General features: G+C 39.7%; 2 protein-coding genes across 8 annotated transcripts; one reads left to right on the forward strand and one right to left on the reverse strand.

Annotated features, from left to right (window-relative positions):
* Positions 1–618: 618 nt before the first annotated feature.
* LOC124299763 (inactive pancreatic lipase-related protein 1) lies at positions 619–9,375 on the forward strand. Its single transcript, XM_046753115.1, has 7 exons — positions 619–802; positions 1,962–2,073; positions 3,156–3,304; positions 6,416–6,670; positions 7,715–7,909; positions 8,791–8,959; positions 9,027–9,375. Exons 1-7 carry the CDS (start codon positions 739–741, stop codon positions 9,139–9,141), a joined length of 1,059 nt encoding a protein of 352 aa, XP_046609071.1. The 5' UTR covers positions 619–738; the 3' UTR covers positions 9,142–9,375.
* A 1,225-nt stretch (positions 9,376–10,600) lies between these two features.
* On the reverse strand, positions 10,601–26,642 carry LOC124299757 (synaptotagmin 1). Of its 7 annotated transcripts, none has more exons than XM_046753105.1 (10): positions 26,468–26,642; positions 19,680–19,827; positions 19,275–19,397; positions 19,026–19,171; positions 18,848–18,940; positions 18,348–18,542; positions 17,911–18,087; positions 17,161–17,412; positions 16,850–17,067; positions 10,601–13,504 (listed from the first exon to the last, which is right to left on the reverse strand). In XM_046753105.1, exons 2-9 carry the CDS (start codon positions 19,822–19,824, stop codon positions 16,873–16,875), a joined length of 1,326 nt encoding a protein of 441 aa, XP_046609061.1. In that variant the 5' UTR covers positions 19,825–19,827; positions 26,468–26,642; the 3' UTR covers positions 10,601–13,504; positions 16,850–16,872. The 7 variants fall into 7 exon arrangements, with proteins under 7 accessions (XP_046609061.1, XP_046609060.1, XP_046609056.1 ...); XM_046753104.1 differs by having other exon boundaries at positions 10,601–11,002; positions 18,848–18,946; positions 26,468–26,641; XM_046753100.1 differs by having other exon boundaries at positions 10,601–11,098; positions 18,848–18,946; positions 26,468–26,641.
* Positions 26,643–26,650: the final 8 nt, after the last annotated feature.

Genomic DNA, 26,650 nt, shown 5'->3' on the forward strand with positions numbered 1-26,650 from the left:
ATTTCGTTCGAGTAAAGTGAAATAAAACGATCTTCTCATCGTCAACCAGCAGTATCGAAGTGACATTGCTGTATCGGTGTATTGCCCGAATGTTACAATTGGTAGGTAAAAAGCTGGATTCCTTTTTGATCCTTCACTTTCGTCACTAACGGTGCTCAATAGCCAAGAATAAGATGAGAAAAAAAAAAAAAAAAAATTGGAACGCCTCGACGGCAAGGTGCAGGCACAAGAAGTTGGAAGGCTGCGGTTTGATTGACGGAACGGCCTTGATGGCAAGCTAGAATCGAGTTAGGCTAGGCGATAGAGGAGCAGGGGTAACGCGTAACGCGAATCGTAACGCGCGTAACGTTACGTTGCGTTGGTCAGGACTAATAGATGACTTCCTATGATCGTTGGTAGATATCGTGGGCGGTTACTGGAAGCCGGGCAGACCGGTTTTCAAAAGGGAGGTTCGCCAGGATCATCCCCGCGTGTCTCCGGGGCGTGAAGCCTCGGTGCACGCGTCGTAACGCCAAGGTACCTACGTGTGTGAGTACGCGAGTTGCGTGCGTGATGCACGCGCACCCGCGACGCACTCGCGATACGTTGACGTAGGCCTGGTGTGGAGGTACGTTTACTTTCTAAATTCTCTCGGATTCCGATGAGTTTACATTTCGTGCCCGGACGCTCGTCGATTCACTTTTGCTGATTTTTCATCTCCTGTTAGATGTTAAATTACGGACGTCCGCGTAGCCGGAGATGGCGATCAGTGTCGTGAGAGTGTTTATTACCGCTGCCCTCGTCTCTGCGGTTCTGTTTGTCGGTAAGCTTTTTCGCAAATTCAATTTATTTCAAAGCCGCGGGTTATTTTTACGACACCGCCGTTTCTTTGACACCTCTTCTTAGTCGAGCTGAAACTAAACCCGCAGCTCAATGGGCTCAAACTTTTTCAAATAGGATAATCTAGTTCACTTATATACCCGTAATGTTATACAGCCATTTATGTATATTCGGATGAAAAGTGCGAGGACCTCGATACCTTTTTTTGAGACGAATCCGCTGCTAACTCTGGCTGTTAGCCTTAGTTTCACTTTTTACAGCGTCTTTAATGATTGGGTGTACAGTAATTCTCTTATTGTTAAAGTCTCTCAAATCAAGTGTAATCGTCCATTTCATCCAGGAGGGCATTCGTTGAAGTTTTAACACGCGTACTTGTCAATCTGAAAATCAGCCGACCAAAGTATTCCATATTAATTTCATGGAACCGGATCTATCACAAAAAACAGTGAATAATCTTACACAACCCGGCTTGTTCCAAGATCTATTAAACGACCGTTCAATGGATCGAATGACATAAAACGGTGTTTTTCCGGGGTGTCTTGCATGTTCATTAGTAATATTGGTATATGTTTTTGAGCGACACTGTTGTGAATATTTTTTCTGGAAAATACCGCAGTGGCACTAATGAGTGTTTCGTTGACAAATCACACAATTTTTTGTTTTTCAAACGCGTTAATTAACATGTTTTCAAAGTGACCTCTTGCTTTTTGATTTACCGATGATCGTTCAGCTTGATAAAAGTGAGTGTTCGGTACCGATACCTGTAGGTTGGTACGTAACGATATGTAAACTGGATCACAAGGCGCGCTGCCTAGGTAGGCAGTGAGTACTGTACTCAGGCAACTTGCCGGACTTCCTGAAAGACACAGATCGCTGAACCGTTTAACAGTTTTCGTTCGAGGAAAGTGAATATCAAATATGTCATAACCGGAGGTACGAGTATCACGTTATGGATTTCTTACTGATGGATGGATTGCGTGCTCGAAAGCTTTGGCTTGTAATTCTTGCAAAACAGATAATAATCGCGCGTGCATTAACGACTTCCAAAAAATCATTTGGCTCGCGTTCAAGTAAATCGTTCGCCCCAGGCTATAATCGCATTAGACTTTGAATCTGTAACGGTATCTTTATCATTTAACTAGGTGGTGTAAGGGGGCAGTCGAAAGCATTGGAGGATCTCTTCAATAACACTTCGTGCCTCAAGGGGCCAATCGTGTGTCCAAACCCACGGATTGAGTTTTATCTGTACACAAGGTAAACTAAAATCATATTACTACATAGGTAAATGAATTCCCAACGCACCTGGTGAATGATTTTTTCATTCATGATTTCATAAGCCTAGATCATCCAGTAATGAATAATGTATTATTCTTACATCTTTATGGATGTACATACGACGACTACACGTGACGATGAATATACGTAACGCACGTGGTTATTCACATTTGGAAATTCGACTTTTATGAAGTCGAATTGTCACGTAATTCATATTTTATTCGAACGACCAAAATCCTGTTGCAAATTGGGCGCGTTTTGCAGCTCTGAGAAGTGTAATGCACGCTTGAGGCTGTTCGAGCATTTCAAGATCACGATCATTTCACCTTCAGCTGAAAGTGACCTCAATAAACACAGCAGAGCCGCCTTTCTCTTGGGAGTTGCATTACGCCATTTAGTGGGTAAAGATTTGCGCGCCACTTTTATGCGCCTTTGCTCTCAACGATAAAGAATAGAAGAGAAAAATAACTGCGAGGCATAGAACAAATTACAAACAGCACGTATCGTACGCATCTCGAAGTTGCGCAAAGCGTTTATAACGCTCTATAAGCGGATCGTTTAGAATGTTTTTCTCCGCCGCCGAAATGCTAAATGGTAAAATACGAAGTACCGTTTCGGTTTCACAAGCTCTTCGCTGTTCCGTGTTGTGTCTCACTTTCGCTTGGGTACTGGGAGTCGCGCACGTGTTGAGTTTCGTTTTTAACCGTCAAATATCTGCTCATTTTGCTTTTAAATATACGAGACGCTGTATACACAGTCTGTCTCCAGTAAAACTGTCAATATTATATCGCTACTTCTCTGACTCTGAGGTCTGCCTGAAGGCGCCGTAAGTTGAATCAGAAAACTGGGACACTGTGAATAAGTAATTGGTTCAATTACGTTTGGAAATTTGAGTGGTTTCAAAATACGAAACCTTAGGAATTGAGCAATGCGGTGTTCGGTGATTTTTCGTGCTCATTACGCTGTTTCGCAAGTTGAACTTCGGATATACTGCATGAAGGTTTGGGCTACTTCTCATTCGTATAATATGTTTATTAACTTGGGATTATTTCTGTAACCAGGGAAACGCAAAAGAATCCATTCCTCATCGACGTTTTGGATCCTCATTCATTGGACAGATCGAAATTCAACAATCTGCATCCAACAAAAGTTATCATCCACGGATTTGGAGGTGGGAGAAATCTGGCCCCTAGTACCGACCTTCGAAAGGGTAATTAGCGACCAATAACCGTCTCCTTTGATCCCAAGGAAATACCGAGATTATTCTACAACCAGAAAAAAGTTTCGCTATCACGACAAAAGAATTGTGAAGTATTCGAAAAAATTTTGCTGCATTGTTTCGTAACAACAGACCGTTTGTTTTGTATGGACAACATAAAAATCAAGTAGTTGTTACAAAATCGATATACGGTAAAATAATTTGGTCGAGACAACAAACCAAAATATCAACAAATATTTTATCGAACCAACAAAATGAATTGTTGCCAGCTCCGATTAAACTTTTTAAACCAATAAAAAGAATTGTTCCCAGTGAACGAAAACGAATTGAGTATGAGAAAACGGAATTAAGATAGATAGATAGATAGAAGTAAAAAGATCTGTGTGTGAATTCCATTGTAATTGCGATGAATCGACACGCGTAAAATCTCCACTCCACAATCGTAAAATCAGACTAGTTTCATCGTCCGTTTGTATTTCCTTCGATTAAAGTTATATTCAGTATTTTTCGACTTGTAGTTCTTGTTCTACGCGTTTGAGAACTTTTGAAATTGGACCCGCTGCACGCGACGACTAAACTTGGTATGCGGCGTGCTCAGCAATGATTTGCGAACTCGCATTACTGCGCAACGTTCACGCGCAGATTCCGGTACCGGCAACCAGAGCATTTGGTCGCCGGTACACAGAAGATTTGACGCGGACGTTGAATTTGAATTTTCACGAGTGCGCGTTGTTCGCGCGCAGGTTATAGTACTCAAACATTAAAACATTTAGCTAACCGTACAACAATAATTCGATTCGCACTTCAAGACATCGCCATTTTTTTGAAAAAAAAACTCAATATAAATAAAAAAATGATTTAGTATGGTCAACGAAACAAATCTGTGTCATTTCGTTGTGTCAACAAAATGAAGAGTCGTGCTGACAATATATTTCGTTACGACGACTGGATAACAATTTTGCTGCCGTGAGCGAAGTATTTTTTGGGTGCATATTTCAGTAATCTGCATAAGCGACATGGACCTGTGCAAATGAATACATTGAATTCACGCACGTAGAAAAAAACGTGACCGATATATTCGAGATTTCGGCATGATCAATTTCACTTTTCTTTTGAGTAGGCGTGACAAGAACTAAAAAACGAAGGTTTTTGGTGAGAATATAACATAAGTATAATTTTCTTTAGTTCGTGTCTGGTTGCGTAATTGGGTAAATTAAATATTATCTTACAACGAATAGTTGGAATTTTATTAATTTCGTTCAAATATCGCAACCCCTAAATTTCAATTCCGTAAAATTGAACACTTTCTACTTTGTTAGGATTTGAACAGTATTTCTTTCGTTTTTCAAGTATTAGAGTGAGCGCTGCTCAAGATGCCTTGTTCCGAACCCACTGCAATTTTTGCCGAATAAGTCGCAGCTTTCATTGCGTGCAGAAAGACCTCTGAGCTGGAAAATTTCGGCTATCCAATTATTAAGTTCAATTGACATTCTTGTTTGACATTACCTCCGCAGTGTACACAGAGAAGAAAGTTTTCCTAAAGATTCTTAACCGTTGTTTATATTTTCGCAATCTATATTTCGAATTCAGCGAAGTGTACGTAATTATTCATACGGATGATGTGATTTCTCCTTGCACTTGAGAAGGTGACTGGACGTAATATAGCTCGTGGGCGTAGTGAATTTCGGATTTTCTAAAGAGTTTCAATTTTTAACAATTATATACGTTTGTATTATAAATTTCGGCCACGTCAGAAACTTGAAAGTTCAATGTTTCGGGCGAAAGGAGAATTGCATAATGTGGCTGGAGCTCTTTAAATTCGTATTTTAAAGATAGTGAAAGGATGACGATTACTTCAATTCGCGGCTAAATCGTCCGCTCTAAAATCGTGTATTGGTTGTCAATGCGTCACCCTGGTAAAGAAGAAGAGAAGAAAAGTAACGGAGGAATTCGCAAATAACGTTTAAACTAACTTATTCACCGTGATCATGTAAGCGTGCTATTATAAGAATATATTGCTTCTATTAACCGTTTCTTCAAGAACAATTATGAAAAAAGAACTATCAAGAAAGACATTAAAAAGTACAACTGAACTTTATCGTTTAGAATATAATTTTTTATTAACTGACAATGAGTCGCTGAAGAAAAAATTGATGTTGCGAACAAAATGAGCTGCATTTAATGAAAAGTGACTAAATTGTTTATTTTTCATTATCGTATCGTAAATACAGCGATCTCTGTGAAATTTACAATTTAATCAGGACCTAGTGCTGTACGATTTAGCCGGCTTACAATTAGCCGGCCAAAAAAGTTAGCCTGTTAACCGGCTAAACTTGAAAATGTACAAAATCAACAAAAAAAATGAATTTTTCACCTTTTGCATTCGAACTTGCAACTGGAATGAGTTTTATTATATTGACTTTACAGAATTATTGTCATCCAATTTTCAAAAGTACCTAAAAGGCTGATCAATCAATAATAATCATCTAACCTAAGAATAAAAATTAACGTCTGTTAAATGTGATACTTGTTCCGATCAACTTTTCAAAGTAACTTACCGAGCTCCGCATATTTTCGAATAATTTAATACGCATCATTTCCCAACTGCACTTATTGTTGGAATATCATTCGGTAATATTAAAATTGGATTCGCTCAAAAACTTCTCCATCCGTTAGTGACAAACGTCTATTTATGTGGTATTTTGATTAAAAGTTCGAATCAAAAAGGTGAAAACTTAATTTGCTTGTTGATTTTCTGCATTATTAAGTTTGGTTAAAATAAGCTGATTGGCTATTTTGGCCGGCCAATCACTTTAGCCATGCAGCTAACTTTCAGCTAATAAGTCAATTTTACAGTCTTGGCCGGCTAAGCTGGCCAAGTCGTCCAGCACTATCAGGAACTATTAGTCGAACTTTGATATTGCACGAAATATTTTCGTAGTTGAGGGATATGTGTATCGATGATTAAATTAAACGATTAAAACGTACCTTCGTCAGCTTAAATCACACCTTCGAACTTTTTTCTTGCGTCTAATTGTATCTTGTGACGTTTCCGACGAGAGGATATCCTGAAAACCGATGATACTGTCATGTGTTTTGCAGCATATTTCACAAGGGGGAACTACAACGTGATAATCGTTGATTATGGCTCCCTTGTTCGCGAGCCGTGCCTCTCCCAGGTTCGATGGGGGCCGAATTTCTGCTCGCAATGCATCGCCCAGCTCGTCCGGTACCTGAAAAATCATCCCCGAGGAATCCCCGTCGAGTCTGTTCACGTATTGGGATACAGCGTCGGTGCCCACATCGCTGGACTGATGGCGAATCACCTGCCCGGCGATAAGCTCGGCCGGATAACAGGTACTCGTCAATTTCACTGCATGAGGAAAATAACGCGATTGCCGCGCTCCGTGGTGCAATTACCTTCTATTACAAGCCGCGACTTTGCTCCTTTCGAAATCGACCTCGGTTGTTCGTTAAGCTCTCTGTTTATTGTGCGCTACAGTGCCGTTCACAAGATTCTTTCTCAAGTTAATCGGAGTTCTTAGCCGACATAAAAGAGCTTCTTTCACTCTGATTTTTTCAAGCGCAGCGTGACCGGAGAAATTTTTACCCTGCTGCAACTTTGCACTGCGGCACAAAAAAAAAAGAAAGTAATTAAAAAAAAAATAAATAAAGACTAGCAAAACGAAACTACTCCATCAGTGATAACTGTGCTACGTCTTTATTCGTCGTAAGTATAAAATATGTTTTATTGTCGGTCAAAACTGGAGTCAATATAATTCGTGTTAACTTGTGAGAATGAATCTTCTTCAACCGCGTTGAAAGTTTTTCATTCGCGAAGAAGAAAAGTTGATTTGTATCCTGCGCGGAAGGAATATTCTGGAAAATTAGTTACATTAATAACATTTCTCTAATGGTTATACGTTTTTTCAATTACAATCTCGGAATACCTAGAGTTGAAACACTATCGATCACCTCTAGGCTAAGGTAGAAGTACAATTACACGCGAACCTGGCTTTACAAGATCGTGACTTGTACAGATGAATTTCATTATTCACACGTCGTTGATTAGCTGAGATGGAAATTTATAGTTACGACATAACTCACTCAAGTCACGCAGCTGTCGCAATTCGATTGCTATAATAACATTATGCACTTCAGGCTCGAATAAAACCCATCACCGGAACAAAAAATTAAAATAAAAAATCTAACCGCTCGTACAACGAAGTGTGAGAAATTTAATTGAAATTCAAGGACGACTTTCGTCCACTGTAAATTTGTTCATCTCATTGTCAATTCGAAAGTTGAAATACTATCCGTACGTTATTTTAAACAGCGATGACGCACTTTTTTTCTTTTTTTTTTTTTGCGCACACACGTTGATACATCTCGATTCCTCAGGACTGGATCCGACGATACTATTCTACATGGGTGGAGGTAACAGATCGTTGGACTTGGACGACACTGACGCTCATTTTGTGGACGTGATCCACACCGGGGCTGGTATACTTGGTCAGTGGGGCCCGACTGGCCACGCCGACTTTTACGTAAACGGAGGATCGAGTCAACCCGGATGCCTCGGCACATCCATACTCCGTAAGACATTTAATTTTGCAACGTTATGCAAGCAGATATTTTACATTATTTTTTTTTCCTACGCTCTCCGGCAGCGCCGAATTACTCAACTTCCATCTCCGGTAGTGCACGTTATCTAGGCAGTTTTATCTATTGTAAGATAATCGTCTTGCGTAAATTCACCTCATTTTTCAACTTATCGTTATTCCAGAGATTATGTGAGTTGAGTTCATCTTTCATCTTCATCTTTCTTCACGGTATAGAGATACGATAAACGGCTTACACTGAAACAGAGGCGACGCCATTCGGAATCAAGACTCTGATGTAATTTTGCGAATATAAGTAATTCAATAAAAACGTCACAATGTTGTACTTGACTGAGAAAACAGGATTTTTTCAGCCAAATAAACATATTTATTCGTTATGCATTACAAAGACTTTCCCGCTTTTATCAGTATTTATTTATCTATTTTGACTAGCGGGATGAAAATTAGGACAATCTTGTATTTTTATAACGATAATTGCATGAGAAACTATATTTCATCCTGTCCAGATGAATTTCTGCATGAATAATCTTATTTTCATTCGGTTAATGATATACTCGTCATTTTGCAGTGGAACACTGGCCACCTCACAAATGAATTTAGAAAAACGTTTCGTTCACGAAATTCGAACCACATATTTCTACCAATTTCTTACGACTGTCGACGTCATATTCTTTTGGTGAGGGGCGTTGAATAATTGCCTGGCTACGTGCGGTTTATGATGTTGGAAAACGTTTATTCTGCATGTGAAAAAAATTGATAAATTTACAACAATTACCTGCTCACTTCTCGTATCACAGTCCAACCGACGCATACTTACAGCTCGGCACTTTTTTTTTTATTTCGTTGCAATTTTAGAAACCTTGTCCTGCGACCATACAAAGGTAACACCGTACTACATCGAGTCAATAACAACGGAAGTTGGCTTCTGGGCGGCACCCTGTGCGAATTTGTTATCTTACTTGATCGGGTGGTGCAACCCAGCAGAGAACGAGTACGTCTTGATGGGCGAAGACACGCCGTCCACGTGAGTATCGATTAAAAAATGGAAATTCGTCTCGTGGCATTTTGAAAATTTTTACCCCGCGTTACAGCGCACGAGGCATCTACTATCTGTCAACAAACGGCAAAAAACCTTACGCCCGAGGACTTCCGGAAAAAATTCGAGCAACAAAAAGTCGGAAGCGATCATTTTACCGCCAGTATTAAGTCTGTTGAAACAGTTGATAGACATACTTTTAGAATAGGTTATACATAAGACGTTGCAAATGTGTTACTTGTTTCCATAATACAGATTAGACTGTAAACGTAACGTTTTTTTTTTTTTTTTTTTTTTTTTACATTAAGTAGCTTCACCGATAAATATCATTATTATTATCATTATTATTATTATTATAATGATACGCTGTAATGTGTTCAAATACTTATTCATTATTTAATAAATATTTTGTTACATGTTGACTTACTGTCGTTTTTTTTTTCAATCGTTGCGTGTAAACGGTTGTTGTTAACGATAATATTTATAGATTGTACACCCATCGTACCTACATATTTTTTCGCTTACCTTATCACTGCAGTCCGTAGATTTCAATCCCGTTTTTTGACGTGCCTGTAATTGTACATGCTGTACAATTAGTTTTATCAAAGAATTGAGCCAGAAAAAAAAAAAACAATTGGAATGAAAGAAAGAATAATAACTATTTGCGCTTACCTATTGCATTTCGGGGCTAGTCGTATCACACGGTACGATAATATATTAATATGGATTTTTATCATCCGCTACGTTGGTCTCGGCAATTCAAATCTTAATTGTTTATGTTAACAACAATATTTATTACATAATAATTACGATATAATAATAACTTCTATGGATTTACAATACATTATCGCAATAATCGTTGATATACGCACTATAGTACATATGTATATGTATACGTGCTTTCATCTATATACACATACATATATATGTATATATACACATACAATAAGTATAATGGAGTGATTACATGTTGGTACATCCTCGTCTTCGCAAGCTGGAAATTTTCAGTATATGATTTAAGATAAATTACTCGATTTAGGTTATTCTTGGTTTTTTTTTTTTTTTTTTCTCTTTGCTTGATCTTGTTTTTGTTTATCTTATTATGAGTCTGTTTAACTCGCACAGTGCCCAGAATCCACAATTAGTGCCCACTATACATATACATATAGGTACTCCGCGATGAAACTACGTTTCAAGAATTGTTCCAGGCATTCGAAAATATCGTCGCAGTGGGGAATTGTTTATATTTTCTTTTTTCTTATTTAATAATAAATAATTTTTCGTATTCTTTCGGTTCTTCACTTTGAAATTATGCATAGCTAGGAACGAGCAATTTTTATATTTTACAATAAAGGACAAAGTTAGGTATATAATAGGTAGGTACTACTGGATATTCAACGCTATTTATACTCTGATACTGATTTATAAAGTCACAATAAATGGATGATGATTATATTTTTAATCACAATCGCTGCAGAGCGAATATTCAAGTCGCGAAATCCGAGACTGAATGACGAAAAACGTCGGAACGCGCGCTAAAGCATTTAGATTATTTTATGGTTCAAACTTGAAGTCTCACGTTCAAATCTTACGCATGCTGAACACATTTCGCGTTACATTTGCCTTTTCAGCCGATCCGTGTTTTTTTTTTTTTTTTTTGATTCGCAACGCTGTACTTTTCTCATTCTCGCGATCATTCATGCGAGTCATAAATCAGTTAAAATCTCACCCTGAAAGATCTGCGTTGTAGGGATTGTTTTTGCACATGACACATGGGACATTTTTCTTGCAAGCTGCACTAATGATACACGATATAATATAGTATAATGATAAGGACAATTTCCGATCAACTCAATATAATTAGCCTTATAAACACTTTTATTTACATGATTCTTGGTGTGCTATGTGTGCCTCTTTTTTCTTCTTGACTGATCAACGAATCGATATCTAGGTATAGATATAGTAACATTAATATAACAACTAGCTATAAACTGGGTAAATGGTGATCGATGAGTCGTCGTCTGTCGTATACTGCAGCATTCCGGACGAAGTAAAAGTTGGCCAAATCATTATGAGGTGGGGAATGATGCCGAATTTCATCCGACGAATTTTCAACTTTAATTCTCGCTGTGAACAAGTCGCAGGTTTACCTGTTGTCTCAATTACTGAAATTTTCACTAACAATAAGATCTGACCAACGTCTTTTTGAACCGAGTCATTTTTGATACACGCGTTCCAGCTTGATTTGGCTCTCAGAATGCTAGACATTTTATTTATTCCAGTTCTCTTAATAGTAATCAGGAGCACAAAACTGACAATTTGATTGACGACAATGGCAAACTTGGGCGATCGATATTTTCGCCATTTCTGTATACCCTAGTTGCTGTCATTTCCACCTTCACCGTAATCAACCCCGACTTGCAATCTTATTATTCTTCTTTTTCATCAACTTCTTGTTTAAGCCTGAAAGGTAATCCCCTGGACTTTTAAAGTAGCACTGATTCCTAATGAATGATGATTTTCAAGCTTCATTTTCTAAGAACAGGGCTGCAGGTATACTTTGCAAATTTATCCTAGAACTGTTTCTAATTTGGAGATTGAAATATGACTGGTCCATTCTCCAAACACTTATTATTGCAGTACAGGATTTTAATTCGGTACGTTTCTTGTCAATAAAGAATTGAAGGGTTGGACCGTTTTCTTTTTTCCTTTAATCAGCACTCGCGTCTTCCGTACGCACCGGTGGACTAAAAACGTTTTTACAAACTAAAATTATTGTATTATATATTTTACTCTGAGTCTAACTGCTAACGTTTCTCGTGATATTATTTCCCTCGCAGAATTTCATTTTCAATTACACACCTAGTTTTACACTCTAACGATATTTCTTCTTTTTATTACGTTTTTCATATCCCTTCTAGTCGATACAATTATAACTACGTATAATAATGTTGTACTAATAATAAATAAAAGTAATAATAACGTTAGTAATGAGTTGCTAAAACTATCATCGTGCTGCTATTAGTGATAATGATAATGACGTTATTATTCTTTCGTAAGATGATGTATCGTATGGTTTAGTATACGTGATAGTATTATGCACGCTCTCTCTGACAACAAATTCATTCGCATAAGGAAGCAGTGACACGGATCGACGTTCGTCAAGTATAATATGCGGAGACGTTTAAGTATTTTGGGGAAAAGTAAAGTAATAAAAGGCACTAAATACTTTCTCATGTAAACATTGGATTTCGAATATTTATTAGAGAAAGTATGCGAATATTGGAGATTTAATTGAATATGATATTACACACATTGCAGGCATATCGATACATTAGCCAATGACACTAATTCTCGCTATATGCGTTAAATGGTACGATTGGAGATGATGTATCTACTCCCTAGATTTGAACCATTTATAAATATACCACTGGAGAAAATTAATGTACATGGGGTAGTCCAAACGAACGTGAACAAGGTTGGACCTCGACCCCCACTGAATTGGTCGCCGATTCATTTCCTACATCCACTCTACCAAATATACATTATCTCATTTTTACAGATTTTTCCCACTTGCCGTTTAGGAGTAGATATTTTAGATTTAATCTTCCATGAGTCGAAAATTGTGCATTTGGGAAAAACGTCGTCGGCCAGAAAATATTGCGTTTTTTTTTTTTTAGAATTTTCTCGAAATCGCGAGTCATCGTTTTCAACAAAGATCGCACAAAAATAGATTTTCTCCAAGTATCAATTTTTTCGAGAACGCAGTTTTCGAGAAATATCGCTTTTTGTGCGCTTTTTTGTTGAGAACGATGACTTACGATTTCCAGAAAATTCGGAAAAAATTATTTTCGACTAATTCAGAAAAGAACACAATTTTTTCCCCTCCACAACTTTTTACCAAATGCACATTTTGCAAGTTATGGAAGATGAGATCTAAGATACCTATAATATTCTCCTAAACGGCAGATGAAAAAAATCTGAAAAACTGGAAAATGTACATACGGTGGAGTAGAAGTATGAAATAAATCGGTGACAAATTGGGTGGAGGTTGGTGTCCAACCTTGTTCACGTTCTTTTGGACTACCTCGTATACTCGTACACTGAAAATCAGTGAAATATCAGTGAAAGGTCACTGAATCGTCAGTGTATATTTACTGGTTTTTTTATAATGGTATACTCATAATTGAAGTGAATCGCCCTGATTCAAATTTAGAGAGTAGTAGTTGCGATGAATTCATGCCGGAATTATTCATAAGATACTAACTGAAAATTGAAAACGATATACATCATCGATCAACGAAATAACTTGCTCGTGAATTTTCTCGACCAATGTCACTCTCTCATATTTGTTCGTTCTAGATAATAATAATAATAACAACAACAATAATAATAATAATAATAATAGTTAATTTCGTCTGCTTTCAGTTGTGTTTGACGCTGAATTTTTTTCTTTTTGCATATACACGCATCGTCAGTTCAACGTAATACTTATACTGTGATGATCGTTTGCAATGATTGGTCCTGCTGAAACTATAGAATCAAAAAAAATTATTCAATTATACAACCATGTTAGCTGCTCTGGCGTTGATTGCACGGATAAAAAAGTCCAAATTACGTCGTTATGTGTCTATCGATTGATGTTCAATTTTTCAAATATCTTGAGCTTTTCCGTTTTTCATTAGGATGCATATTTTACTGGCCATTTACGAAATCTAATAGGGAAAAGCTCAATGTGTACTCAAATCACTTATCAGAAGAAAATGTCGGTATTAAAAACCATAAAAATGCGCCCCGCAAAAAATCCCACCGTTCTGTCAGGGTTCAGCAAAACTAAAATCTAAATCAGCAATGGCTAGTTAACACTCTCATATTAATTATTTAATCTACGGCGATATTGCATTCGCATATTTATATTATTTATCGACTAGATTGCACGCTGCTATAAATATGCGTAATACACATGTATATATGTGTTTTCAATGATTTTATACGACAAAGAAATGATCGCAATTTCGTTTTACGTATATTTCGTTCCTTTCGTCATGTAGAGCTTGTACAGTTACCAATGATATAATATTTTTCTTTAACGCCCGTCTAGATTTCCACTGAAAATCTTGCTGTTTCCAATATACATTCATATTTATATAATTAAAGTGTGCATTTTTTTCTAACAGTTTTCTACACGTAATGAAAATTCAGTGATTCGTTATTTTCTCTGCTGCACGCCGTAACGAACGTCTACTTATATTTGAACATCTCCCGTTGGTCGCAAAAAAAAAAATGATAATTCGCTAACTTTAATTTCATCGCAATGCGGTGTAAAAAACGATGAAATTGACAAGGGCTTCGTAAAAGCCAGTCGAAGTTAATTGTGTGAGAATTTCCTGTGCCTATTTGGTCTATTTATACAGCATGAAGTCGATGCGGAAATTCTCGTGTTAAATATGCTTAAAAACTAATAAAATCAGTTAGCGAATGAAAGCCTTAATTCTCACCCGCTACAATGGAAGAATTTTTATTACAGAATATCCTTCGCTTCGCGGTCCTATCCTCAACATTCTACCGTAAAATGCTTGCAGTATTATTATGGTTTTACACGCGTTACTTTCGGCGCCCACGCGTATCCAATTACCACTGCGATTCAACGTGAATGTATTTTGAAAGATTTCAGTTATTTTACAAAAATTTGCAACGCCCGTCTGATCGCATGAATCGGAGTGATTCTAACATTTAAACGACCGAAGGAGTATAATTCTTATATTGACGTCTCTTTAACAAATTTTCCCTGAGTAGCTGCAGCCGTAAGCGCTATGCAGGTGCAGTGAACCGAAAAATGGCTGATGAATTTCCTTTTCGTATTTTGAAAGGTGTTGGGATTGTGAAGTTTCCGATTTACGCCTCGTCGTTGGCAATTGAATCGCTTTATTGTTGCCGTATCCGTTGTTGTTTCACTCTTTTACTTTACTTTTTTAAAACAATTAAAATAAATCGTTTATCGAATTAACATCTGATGGCAGTCCATTGGTCACCAACTTTACTTTATCTCTCCTTCCAACTTGTGATATGAGAATTTTCCCCGTCTCCGAACGCCGTAACCGATGAGGAAAATGACGATGGAATACGATATAGGCCTACCACGTGTTAGAAGAAGGATAGCGGAACGTTCTTTTACCGCGAATATGTAACATTGAAAATTCATCTACGATACATGATAATTCTCGTTATAAAACAACAACAACAACAACAATAATAATAATAATAATAATAATAATAATAATAATAGCAGTAGTAGTAGTAATAATAACAACAACCATCGAAATAAGTAAATACATCGTAATGATACAGTAATGATAATAATTCATGTACAGAGCACGTGTTTTTGTATAAAAGTAGAATAACGTCCCAACGAATAATCAATTATTCTTTATTGTAACTGCATTATGTATCTATATTTTTGCCACTGATAGATAATAACAGGTATATTAATGATTAATTTTTTCTTCCACCCTCCCCTATCTTTCAATCTACGTATGGTAATATGAGTGGTATATTCTTCGTTCAAACTTCGTTCTACTTCGATTCAAAATCCCCGATATACATATAGGTTGCACATTGCATAATCTACACTCACCATCATCATCGTAGAGTTTAGATACATATCGAATAAAGGCATTGACCAGAGCTGCATATACCGTGAAATTTATGTTGATTCCGGCGAATTGAGAGCACCATGAATTCCCGGTGGATACGATGTAAAAGAAAAATTCAATTCGCGTACAAGATTCAAAACGGCCATCCGTTCGTGAGTTCGTAAATCTTTACGTAGAAACACATTTAATACCGTTCGTCAATTTGCTAACAATCAGCTGTCCGACATTGGACTGAACATGCTTAGAGGTGGAATTTGAACAAGCAAAGCGTATTCATACGTATATATATATAAATTTATATGTTTTTTTATTGTATTCGCACACTTATATACCGATATTTGATAAAGTTTAAGATGCACACACACGCTATGACACGATTTGTTATGATGATAAAATTATTCGTTGGTCTCAGTGGAGTATCGATCGTTGATTACACAGGTTGTGTGTTACGACAGGATTTTTTAGACAAAGATATTGAGAAATTCGGACAAGCTTTAACGATTGATTAATTATCAGGCAACCGCGTCCCCCGAGTAATGCGGAATTCACCCCCGTGAACCAGTAATTACGTTCGCAATAAATTGATCATTACAATCTACATTGCTTCGATATTGTCGATATCACTATTACGCGCATAATAGTTGTTTATGCAGACGAAGACCTAAAGGTCAATGCCTTTATTTATTATTTATCTGTTATAGGTATGTTTATATTATATATATATATCTTTGTAAAGGACACCTCATATAATGTATAATGTAATGTAATGCTTGAAATCATCCAATGATAAAACTACAGAGAGAAGTATAGCAGATATATATATATACAAGACACTACACTCCATGAGAACATATCATTTTCAATTCTATCTTTTATCTGCTCTTTGTTATTTGTTTAGTTAATTATTATATATTATTAATATCTACTATAAGTATTTGTTTTGTTATTTATACCAACGGATTAGCCATCCCCTTACATATTTCGATTGGTTTCTCTGCTTTCTCTCTCTCTCTCTCTCTCTCTTTCTCTCTCTCTATCTCTCTCTCTATTTCTCTTTCTCCCCCCCCCCCACTCTCTCTTTCTTTTTTTCTTTCTCTTCAATTTCTCCTGCGACAACATAAAGACAAGACGCCCTCGTTATCTTCAAACTTTATAATCCAAACGCGGTATGATACACGGTAATAATAATATAGTTTATCTGTACAGGTATCTGGATAGTTCTCACCTCGTTCAGGATTCGTCAAAGTTTTAGTCCTTCTTATCGCCATCTTCCGGGTCTTTCAATGTGTGCCACTGCGCTATCGGACGCCTGGGCGATGCCAACATGTCTGACCAATGTCTAAGTTCGGTTCCGCTCGCGTTGTATCCAAGAACAACTTTGCCAATTGGTTCCGAAGTACCGATGCGATCGTAGTCCACTACCGTCACAACCAGCTGCACTTTCTGCAACGTCAAAGTATAGGAATTCGTAATGATCGAAGACCACCATTGCCGCGTCTCAACTAATTTATTTACTTGACGATTAAGACGGTTTACCTGAATCTGCTCGAAGGGCACCTCAAACGTGAAGGACTCGTTGTAGTAAGGATTCAGAGTACATTTCTTGATCGACGTCTTCTTCTTCTTCAACCTCTTGCCGTTCTGCATCAGAGCGATTTTCACGTAGGGATCGGAAAGCCCGCCGACGTCCATCTTCTTCAGATTCTTCGCCTCGAGTATAACAACAGTTAGTTTACCGGCCGTTGGGACGTATCGGAGAGAGAAGCAGATGTCACCCAGCTTGTTGTCCTGATCAGACAAAGTGGTCAAGTATAATTATCATCTACAGAATATCCTCCTTCGCTTCTTTTCTCATCAAGTTCTTTGCATGGATTTCCCCTTTTCGGGGACAGAAAATTTTCGTTCAAGTTAAGTGTTCGACAATTGACGCCGCTGGTAGGCCGAGGGTCATCATTTGCTAGGAGAAAAGTTAATTTATTTACAGGGAGAAGAAAAAAAGTGTAATCTGAGGTAATCATGACGATGGATAAAGAGAGAACTCGTTAGAGGGAGCTTGCGGTCGGTTAGCTTTTATATTTTTATTTGTACCGACGGCAAAGTTTCGTCCGGTCGTTCTATATCCAGGCGTTATTCATAGTGCTGATTAATTACACCTACCGGAGAGTGAAACTATTCACGGTAATAATAACGATCGGTGAGTTTAGCTTGCATGCAATTAGGCTTTCAGCGAAACTCGCGGTGATTTCTTAGTCTCTGAAATAGATCGTGTAGACTTTTTGAACCAACCTGGCCACCTTCACCCTCGACGCTCTGAAGTTCGCGCCATTCCTCGATAGTCTGGGCCAAGTCTACCTGGCACAGTGGAACTTTGACTTCGCCGATCTGATCGTGTTTCGAAAACCTGTCGAAATCGAAGATTGCGAACACGAGGGTCTTGTTCATCGCGTCGGCGTAAGGAACACTCTGAAAAAAGAATATTCGTCATCCAAATTCACTACGCGAACTGGTTCAAGGCAGACATTCGACCTTGTGCCGCTTTCGCAAATGCGGGTAAGGAAATTTCTCGTGTCTACTACGCACCGATTACTCTCGTTTGCTACTTTGTCACGTAATCATCACACTAACCCATTTCTATTTACTATCAAACGTCGAACTTACACGATCGAACTTCGCACATGTCCTGGAACTCTAGAATCGCGATTAGCGATAAAATTTATCCTCACCTTAAACGTGAAGGTTTCGTTGAACACGGGATTGAGCGTTTTTCTGTGCACTTTAGTCTCGAATTTCTTCTTCTTATCCGGTAAGAGGTAAACTTTCACGTAAGGATCCGACGTCCCGCCCATGTCTAACGCTGGCAACTCTTCGGCTTGGATAACCGTCACTGCCAAGCTGTTCGAGTTAAAGTCGTACTCCAGCTGAAAATTAAAGTAACACGATGTCCCAGGGTTAGACGGCTACTTTTAAGACTATTCCGGAGACAGCTGTGACAACTAGAGTTCGAAATCTAACTTTTCAGTGAAATTTCATTTCCATAAATCGTGCCCTATAAAAGTATTTGCGATGTTTCATTGCAATTGTTTTGACAATTCTACTGTCAAGATATCTGGTACCACACTATTTAGCAATCTACGTATAATCTAGTGATCGTAATATAATCTTTCGGCACACTTTTGGAATATTTTCAAGACTTTGATACGTCTATCCGTCCGAGGTAACTCACCTTGTACTGGAGCTTCCCAAGCTTGACCTCGCTATGTTTACTCTCGGCTTCGTCAGGTTCCTCGGCATTATCCGTGAGCTCTTCCATGTCGGGCTGAACCTGGACAAGGTTAAGTGGATCCAAGGGGTATAAAAAAAATGCCTAAGCTCTACACTTGACATAGAAAACGGAAAAGTACCTTGTCTTTATACGTGCTGCCGAGAAGCTGGACGGACTTGAGGTCCACCGCCCCCTTCAAGCCCTTCTTTCCGTCCTTTGAACGCCGTTTGCGACAGCATCTTCTTATGCAGCAGAAGCAAATTCCTAAGATCACGACTCCGATGGCTGCGGAGTGAGAAACGAGAGGTACAATGAGTTTATCGTCGTGACAAATAATTTGTTGTGTTAATCGACGCAGGGTCGAGTGTTCGAAAACGGCACAAGTCACCTATAAAAATGGCAGCCAATCCCCATTCGGGCACGCCGGTTTCCTCCGACATTTCCTTGCCCAAATCCTTGAGCTCCATGAGGACCTTGTTGGTGGCCTGCGTGGTGACGTCATTTTTCGTTTCTGAAAATTTGACCACCGAGCGAGATTAACACGTTTTCGCCGAGCCCTTTGAGCGCATAGAAAATTAATTCCAGGACAATGAGCACACGGCTCTCTCGCATTGTTTCTGCGTGACGTCGCGAAAGATAACCCGCTTTCAAACGACCCGCATGCCAACGATACACAGTCAAACTTTTTCCCCTCAAAGGTACGTAACGAAGAATAATTCATCCGCCCTTGAGATTGGAATACCGCGTGTAATGTAGCCACAGGAGATTAATCGAGCCGAATCATTATACTCACCGACTTTAACCTCTTCCGCAGCAGTCGTTGACGATCTGATCGTCGAGGTCGTCGAGCTAACGAAGGAGGTAAGCGTTGTCAAATTCGGTTCGACCTTCGGCTCGACGTTCTCTGCATCAACGACTTCCCTCTTTATCGCCGGCATCTTCTGCAAATCACGTTAAAAACGATCGGTTATTTATCCAGAGTGCCGAAACAATGCTAACTTCGATTTGCCTTCATCGTGGTACGCTGAACGAACCTCACCTCACCTCACCGCCTCACCGTCGATGTGTCTAAATACGATTATAACACACGCGCAAATGGTTCATTGCTTCGTACTGTACTCGGTTTAAGCTACCGACGCAGACTTCTTTAATGATTTTCCCACGATTTGCAAACAGTAGGACATACATATATTCATAACGATCGGCGCTCGGGTTCGAATTGCGATTGTTCGACGAGGAACACCAGGTTTGAAGAATACCAGCTTGATCCGATTCGTTGCACAACTTGAAAAACTATTCCTTTCAGAGAGCGCTGGAGAGGTACGACCTGACAATGGGAATATCCTTGTCTTATAGATATCTCGTTAATTCACACCGACAACCAACGAACCAACGAACCCCCGTCAGATTCGCTCCATGATCGGCAATACCCTTTAACATAGGTATGTTGGGTATTAGATATATTATGTATCGATAAGCTTGCCCGCCGGGTTACCGTGCAATTACAAAACCGATGGACGGACGGTGGGTTTGCCAGTGCGATATTGAATGGTGCGTGGGCGGGCGTGCGCGCAATGCTAGCAAGGGAAACAACTAAATGGAGCAAACGCCAAGGTCAGAGGGAGAGGGAGAGAGACGTTACAGCGGAGGAGAGAAAGATACGGATGGGGAGGAACGCGGCAGGCGCCGCTCGACAGTTCTCCTGGGGGTTGCGATAACTCTTCTGACTCCGTCCTCCTCTCGACCCGCCTTTCACCCTCAGCCTCCCACTTCCTGCCAAATCTCTCCCTCTTCCTCTTCTTTCCCTTCCTCCTCTTCCTCTTCCTCTTCCTCTCTCTCTTTCTCTCTCTCTCCCCCCTCATAGCATCTCCTCTTTCCGGGTCCACGCAAGACGTACGTTACGTCACGACGGACATTCTTTCCTTTGCCAGCTCGGTCAAGGGACGATTGCCAAAACCAATATAGGCGACTAGGACGGCCGAACAGATCGGAGCTTTCGAGGGGCGTAGAGATGGCGATAACCTTGGAATTGGGGGCTTGTTGTAATGAAGATGGTTTTACCGTATCTATAAACTCGGGAAGGGCCGCACGGCTGTGTTCCGAAAGCTTTTATCTCAGACCTCGATTCCTTTAAAGCCATAGCCTCTACTCCCCCCGGAACATTTTTTCCATCAACCGTTATTGTCCATCAGCTTTCGCCCGACGGAGACGTATTTCGATGGAATTTACCAAGCGAAGTTCTACGAAGCTGAAATTCGATAACGTTTCATCAGGAATGAACCGGAACGGAGTTCATTTTATGATTTTTGACGATGACGGAAAATGTCGTTCAACCTGTAGGTAGCAGTAGAGACCGTATAACGAAGCAGATTGATTAAATATCACGAACAGGATTTAAAAACAAAACGAGGCAAATGTATGATTAAGCAGCTGAATTACTTTGCTGGTTCCCATCTTGACTCCCTATCGCGAGATATTCGAAAACTGAAAAATAAATATGCCTCCGATGTTTGTGGGTAAGATCTCGCAGAATATGATGAAAGATTGTTTTATCGGGTGAGGGGGATGAAAAAGTACGGCTTTTCTGTTCCGATCGTCGCTGCAAAACGGTGTACATAACTACAGCTTGAATATGTAAATAGTTTTTATGCAACACTGGATTGGGCTATGAACTAAACGTATTCTAACGAAGAGCCGAGCGCACTATTAGCTCGTCTGTTCGTGTCTTGTAGGTTTTCAGGGTGGCTCGGTAATAGCGGCGTTAGAGTATATAGAGCAGTTTATAGCGTAAACGAGGCGATTCTCAGCGGAGACCCTCGTTTAACTTGGCAGAAAGTACACAAAGATTTTATCACCCGCTTCGACACTTCCATTGCTTAAGTATATCGCGCGGGTGAAGCTTCATTTTTAAATTCCCAACTCGCAACCCTCTCCGCAAATTCTTCTCCGACTTTGAGGGTTGAATCGGTGGGAGAATAGACACGTCTCGAAAGCCTAGCGGATTATCTTTTCAGTTTTACAACTGAAGGCTGGAGATGCTGGAGAGAATCACTTGGACCGGCCGAAAGCGGAACCCCAGACTTGTGCGGGTGGAAAATTCGACGACTAAATGAAATTGGAGGTAGCTGAAACGCCGGGAGTAATACGTATAGTAAGCTCACGGTAAGTGGCGACATTCCAGCCCCAACCTCCGAGCACTTATTCCGATGCTTTCCATTCGTCCAATTCCGTCTTTTTTCCTGCATTCACGCAGTACGGAAATTTTTTACAGATCGGATTTCGCTGGTCGTGAGAAAATATTACCCTTATATAAATTTTACCCTTCAATTTGCCAATTTCGAAATTCGACCCCTAGACGTGACATTGATATTACACTTCGGCGGCCGGAGGTGTGGGTGGGCATCTCATAAACTCGCATGTGCGTCACGCGAGTCATTTATGACTGGCAATTACAAGTTTGCTTCAAGATCGTGTGCACGGTACGGACATAAATGGAAATTGACCATGGAAACTCGACGACTATCACAAAGGTGCTCTTATCTTTTGATAATTGATCACCCTGGCTCATATAACTTCTTCGCCTGCCATGCACGAGGTGCGTTATATGTGTGCGAAATAGCGCTACGGATGACGTTCGTGCCGTTCAATACATCGCGATTTCTGCACGCCCATACCCAAAGTCTTCTGTGAAACTATTCGCTCAACGCCAGTTGGTAGACGACCGAAGCTAAGTCTTCTATTGCTACGTATTTAAAGCGTAGACTTGGTTGCCTGTCTGCTACAGTTTCACAGAAGATCCAAGTTTGGCTAGCGTTTATGACACCGTGAAGGGCTCGGAAAGGGCTCTGAATCTTCAACGAACTGCCCTAAGTATATCCTCGGCTGGATTCGGTCGATGGTGGGTTATGGAGCCTGCAGTTAATCCCACCGGTAAGATGGAGATTTATGCCTACTCGATGGTTAAGGACGTCTTTTGAAATCCGTTAGAATTGCCAATTAACATGCAAAACATCAAACCACTCGCATACTGGAATCTGCACTGATTAAACTTGTGCAAGTTTCTCCCGGTCATATGTATACATATGTGATATATATCTATGTACGTTAGGATAACGTATATATTTGCATACCAATATCAATCTGCCGGGCTTTGTTCACATAAGCCTCTTTCATTTACACTCCGGTTCAGAACTAGAATTGTTATTTGAATCGGGTAAACTTTTTGATACTGTATATGGGTAAGTCAGGCTTCCGGATAAGAGAAATATCTATTTCAAGAAAGAAATTTGTTAAGATAGCGACGCGACAACTGGAACAGGTAGATAATCTGAAAGTTGTATTCAGGCCCGTGAGTGCCTCGTCGATTATTCGGACCACTGTGGCTGATTCTACTTATAACCCGTACAAGATATTGCAAGTTTCGAAAATACTACGATCTTCAAAGAAAGCAATTAGATTCTGACGTGATCTTCGTTGCCATTCCGAAAAAATGGTAGCACGGATTTTGCTTCTTACTTATAAGTCATGTGAGGTAGGATATTCCAAGGCAATATCATCTCTTTGATCCTGATCGGCGTATGCGCACAAGTTTCACGTTAAATAATTACTTGTACTATAAAAGGTATTTATGCATGCTTTCAATATGGATACCTACGTGATACACGTTGAAGGTGACATTGAAAGACTAGAAGCAAGTTTATTTTCGGCAAACGATTCGGCAAGTATTACGTTGAGCCGGCTAGTTATTAGCGACTGTGGGCGTGTCATTCGGCGGTTAGTTAATAAACGTGCGAAAAACGTGTAGACTTCTTTAGCGATTCAAATCCCGGCGTCTATACAAGATCTCACCAAGCCTCGTGCTGAAAAAGTAATGACTTGTGTATTAAGTCTTTTCGTATACTCCAATGAATCTTGACGTTTCATTATTTTCAAATTATTTTTCAGCGAGCTTTTTGCCACCCTAACGTTTTTCCTCTCCATTTTATTAGCATCTCGGTTGATCCGCATTGATCCCACAGGATACGAAGACCTTTCGTGTTTGAGACTGTAGTTCAAACGCAAGATTGATTTGAAAGTTTCTGTTTTTCAAAAAAATTCAATTTCCTCGCAACGCGACGTCTCGCGATTGGCTTACGGTATTAAATCTTGACAAACTTCTCTCGGGATACAATTCGCCCAATCACGGAATTAGCACGCGGATTAAGGAGACGAGGCAAATTGTGCTCTACTCACCGATCCGTCGAAATTCATAATTGAAATCAACGTCGGTCAACCGACAACTAATCATATGCTAATCCCTGAACCCAATTCAGTTCAACGTGGGTGAAGCGTTTCAAATTGAAAAAGGCAGACGGGCGACACTGGATTGAATTGCTTAAGCTTAGAAATGCCACAGAACTGAACATTTGTCGAGTCATGTTCGTTATACTCTGAGCTTCGTGGAATCAAATTTTTATTGCCAATCAGATAAGGTAAGCCCGTCGATTGACTTTTACCAGGTTATCTATCACCTCGTTATATCAGGTCACCGATTAATAACAGCTTTCGTTATAAATCGATATTGAAACGACATATTTTTCATCGAGGAACGCTTTTCGCCACGCACGGAATGAGTTGAAAGAATTCATGCGCTGCTCCGACATTGGTCGATTGTGCCGAAGAAGACCACTGGAAAAAATATCTCGAATCGAACAGATATTTGTGAAAATTGGAGAACAATTATACAATATAGAAATTGCTTCGTTCACGTTCCTAGTAATAATTTTAGCAGTACAAGACGGATGACTGCGTCTACGATAATAGTTATTAAAAAATTTTGGCAGCCCCGGAAATCAGGCCATGTATTCCTTTTGAGCTTGTTCTCGTACGTTTCAACAGATGAATAGATTAGTCGAATTCTCAAGCAACGCATTAACAAGATTCACACCGATTAAAAGTGTGGATCGTAACAACGTTACATTCGTCAAGTTTCCAATCAAGTTTTCGCCCCCTAATTCAGGGCTCGTGTACGTATTCAACTAGGTCCCTTATCCTCGTTCGAGGACCGCAAGCTTGCAAACGCTAATGGCACAGGTCGAAAATTGGGGTGAATATCAAAGCACGTAATATGTAGAACGCGTGGAAGCGTACTGAGATTTCGAAGCAAGGGATATCACGCACAGGTGTGTAAACACGAGACGTAAAAAATAGCAACGAATTACGTGCTCATGAATGGGGTCGATAATCGATATTGAAAATATTACGAATATACGTCAATGTGGGGCGTCCGAAATCAATAGGCGTTAGACGATGTCGGTGCAGTACCTCTGTGTTTGGATATCGCGCTTCGTAAATAAACTGATTTTCACTAGCTACACCCGGAAGGTCGTATCGTCGGATTGAGTTACCGGAGTTAACGGCAATTAATATACCGATAAGTAATCCACGCTAACGAAGCCACGGGAATTAGCAACGTCTGCAGAGAGTCTCGACGATTTAGTTTTGGGATCCGGATGATGTCCAGATAGGGATGCTCGGGATGAGCACCGACTGTTGGAAAGCCTCGAAAATGGGCCAAAATGACGAATATCACGGTTTTGGCTCAACATCTGAGAGGGAATTTCACGTGCGAATACGTGCTACGTACGCAACGCTTGACCTAAGGCGTGCAGAAGTCAAAAGACACGCGTTTCCGCTGATATCCAGAGGTCTTCTTACACCAGCGGTAATACCCTCATATTCGGATTAGTGAGGTAGTGCAGCGTTCCGTTGCGAAATTTAATCCCGTAGATTCGGTTACGACGAAATTCAGGTTAAAATGGCGGTCGCCAGTTCGACTATAGGATAGACTATCAAACTCGAGGCGGCTGATCGCGTGCAATTTTTACCTTCCACCCGTATATTTGTTCGCGGCAACGCTTCTGCGGTGTTGCAAAAATTCAATTGGCAAATAAAGGATACTGCCGAAACGGCCGTTCGTAGAACGGTTCTTCGAATACGACGATGATGTGAATTTCTTCATATGTATAACGCACGGCACCCTACGTGCGTTGGGACTATTAATCACTTGACGTAATTTATGGAATTCATTTGTTTCACAACATTCAAGCTCAGATTATTTTTCTACATTAAAAATGACACACGAGGCGATTCCCGGTTATATAAACGTGATTTTTGCCCGGAAGGAAGAAAATTTCCGGTGTTATATCCGTACCGCTTCCAATTTCTACATTCCATTCCACAAGTCTAATAAAACATGTCCAAAAGTAAGAATTGATTTTTGAATTCTTTCAAAGGTTCTTTAACTGCTGAGAAAATTTTACTAATTCCGAAGATCGCAATACGTGTGACACGGAGCAGTGATGGAAATATCTAATAAATATCGAAAATCAACGATGGTCGGGTATAAATAAAGGTTTCTTTTTCTTCGGAGAAGTGCAGTAACTCTAGCAAAGCTGGCGTGAAAGGCGTTAAGGACTGAATAAAATCGCGGAGATACTCAACGGTTAGCAGCCCTCAGTTCGGAGGAAGGAATCGCGGAGAGTTTTTTGTATTTCGGTGTGACGGTCCGCTCTTTGAAATTACAACAACGTAGCTACTCACCGGTATCTCGGTGATGCGTTAGCTACCTCTTGGCGATGTGTCCGATCACAATTGCGGTTGAATTTTCACCGAAAATAATTCGTTTTATAAGTACATTGTTACACCCTGCGAAACACGACGGTGTAGATGTCGGAAAATCTATGCGTGATACTCTCTTGGGGAGGGACTCCACTGCGCCTGACC

The sequence above is a fragment of the Neodiprion virginianus genome, chromosome 3, assembly GCF_021901495.1.
Source record: "Neodiprion virginianus isolate iyNeoVirg1 chromosome 3, iyNeoVirg1.1, whole genome shotgun sequence".
In the NCBI taxonomy this organism is placed as follows: Eukaryota; Metazoa; Arthropoda; class Insecta; order Hymenoptera; family Diprionidae; genus Neodiprion; species Neodiprion virginianus.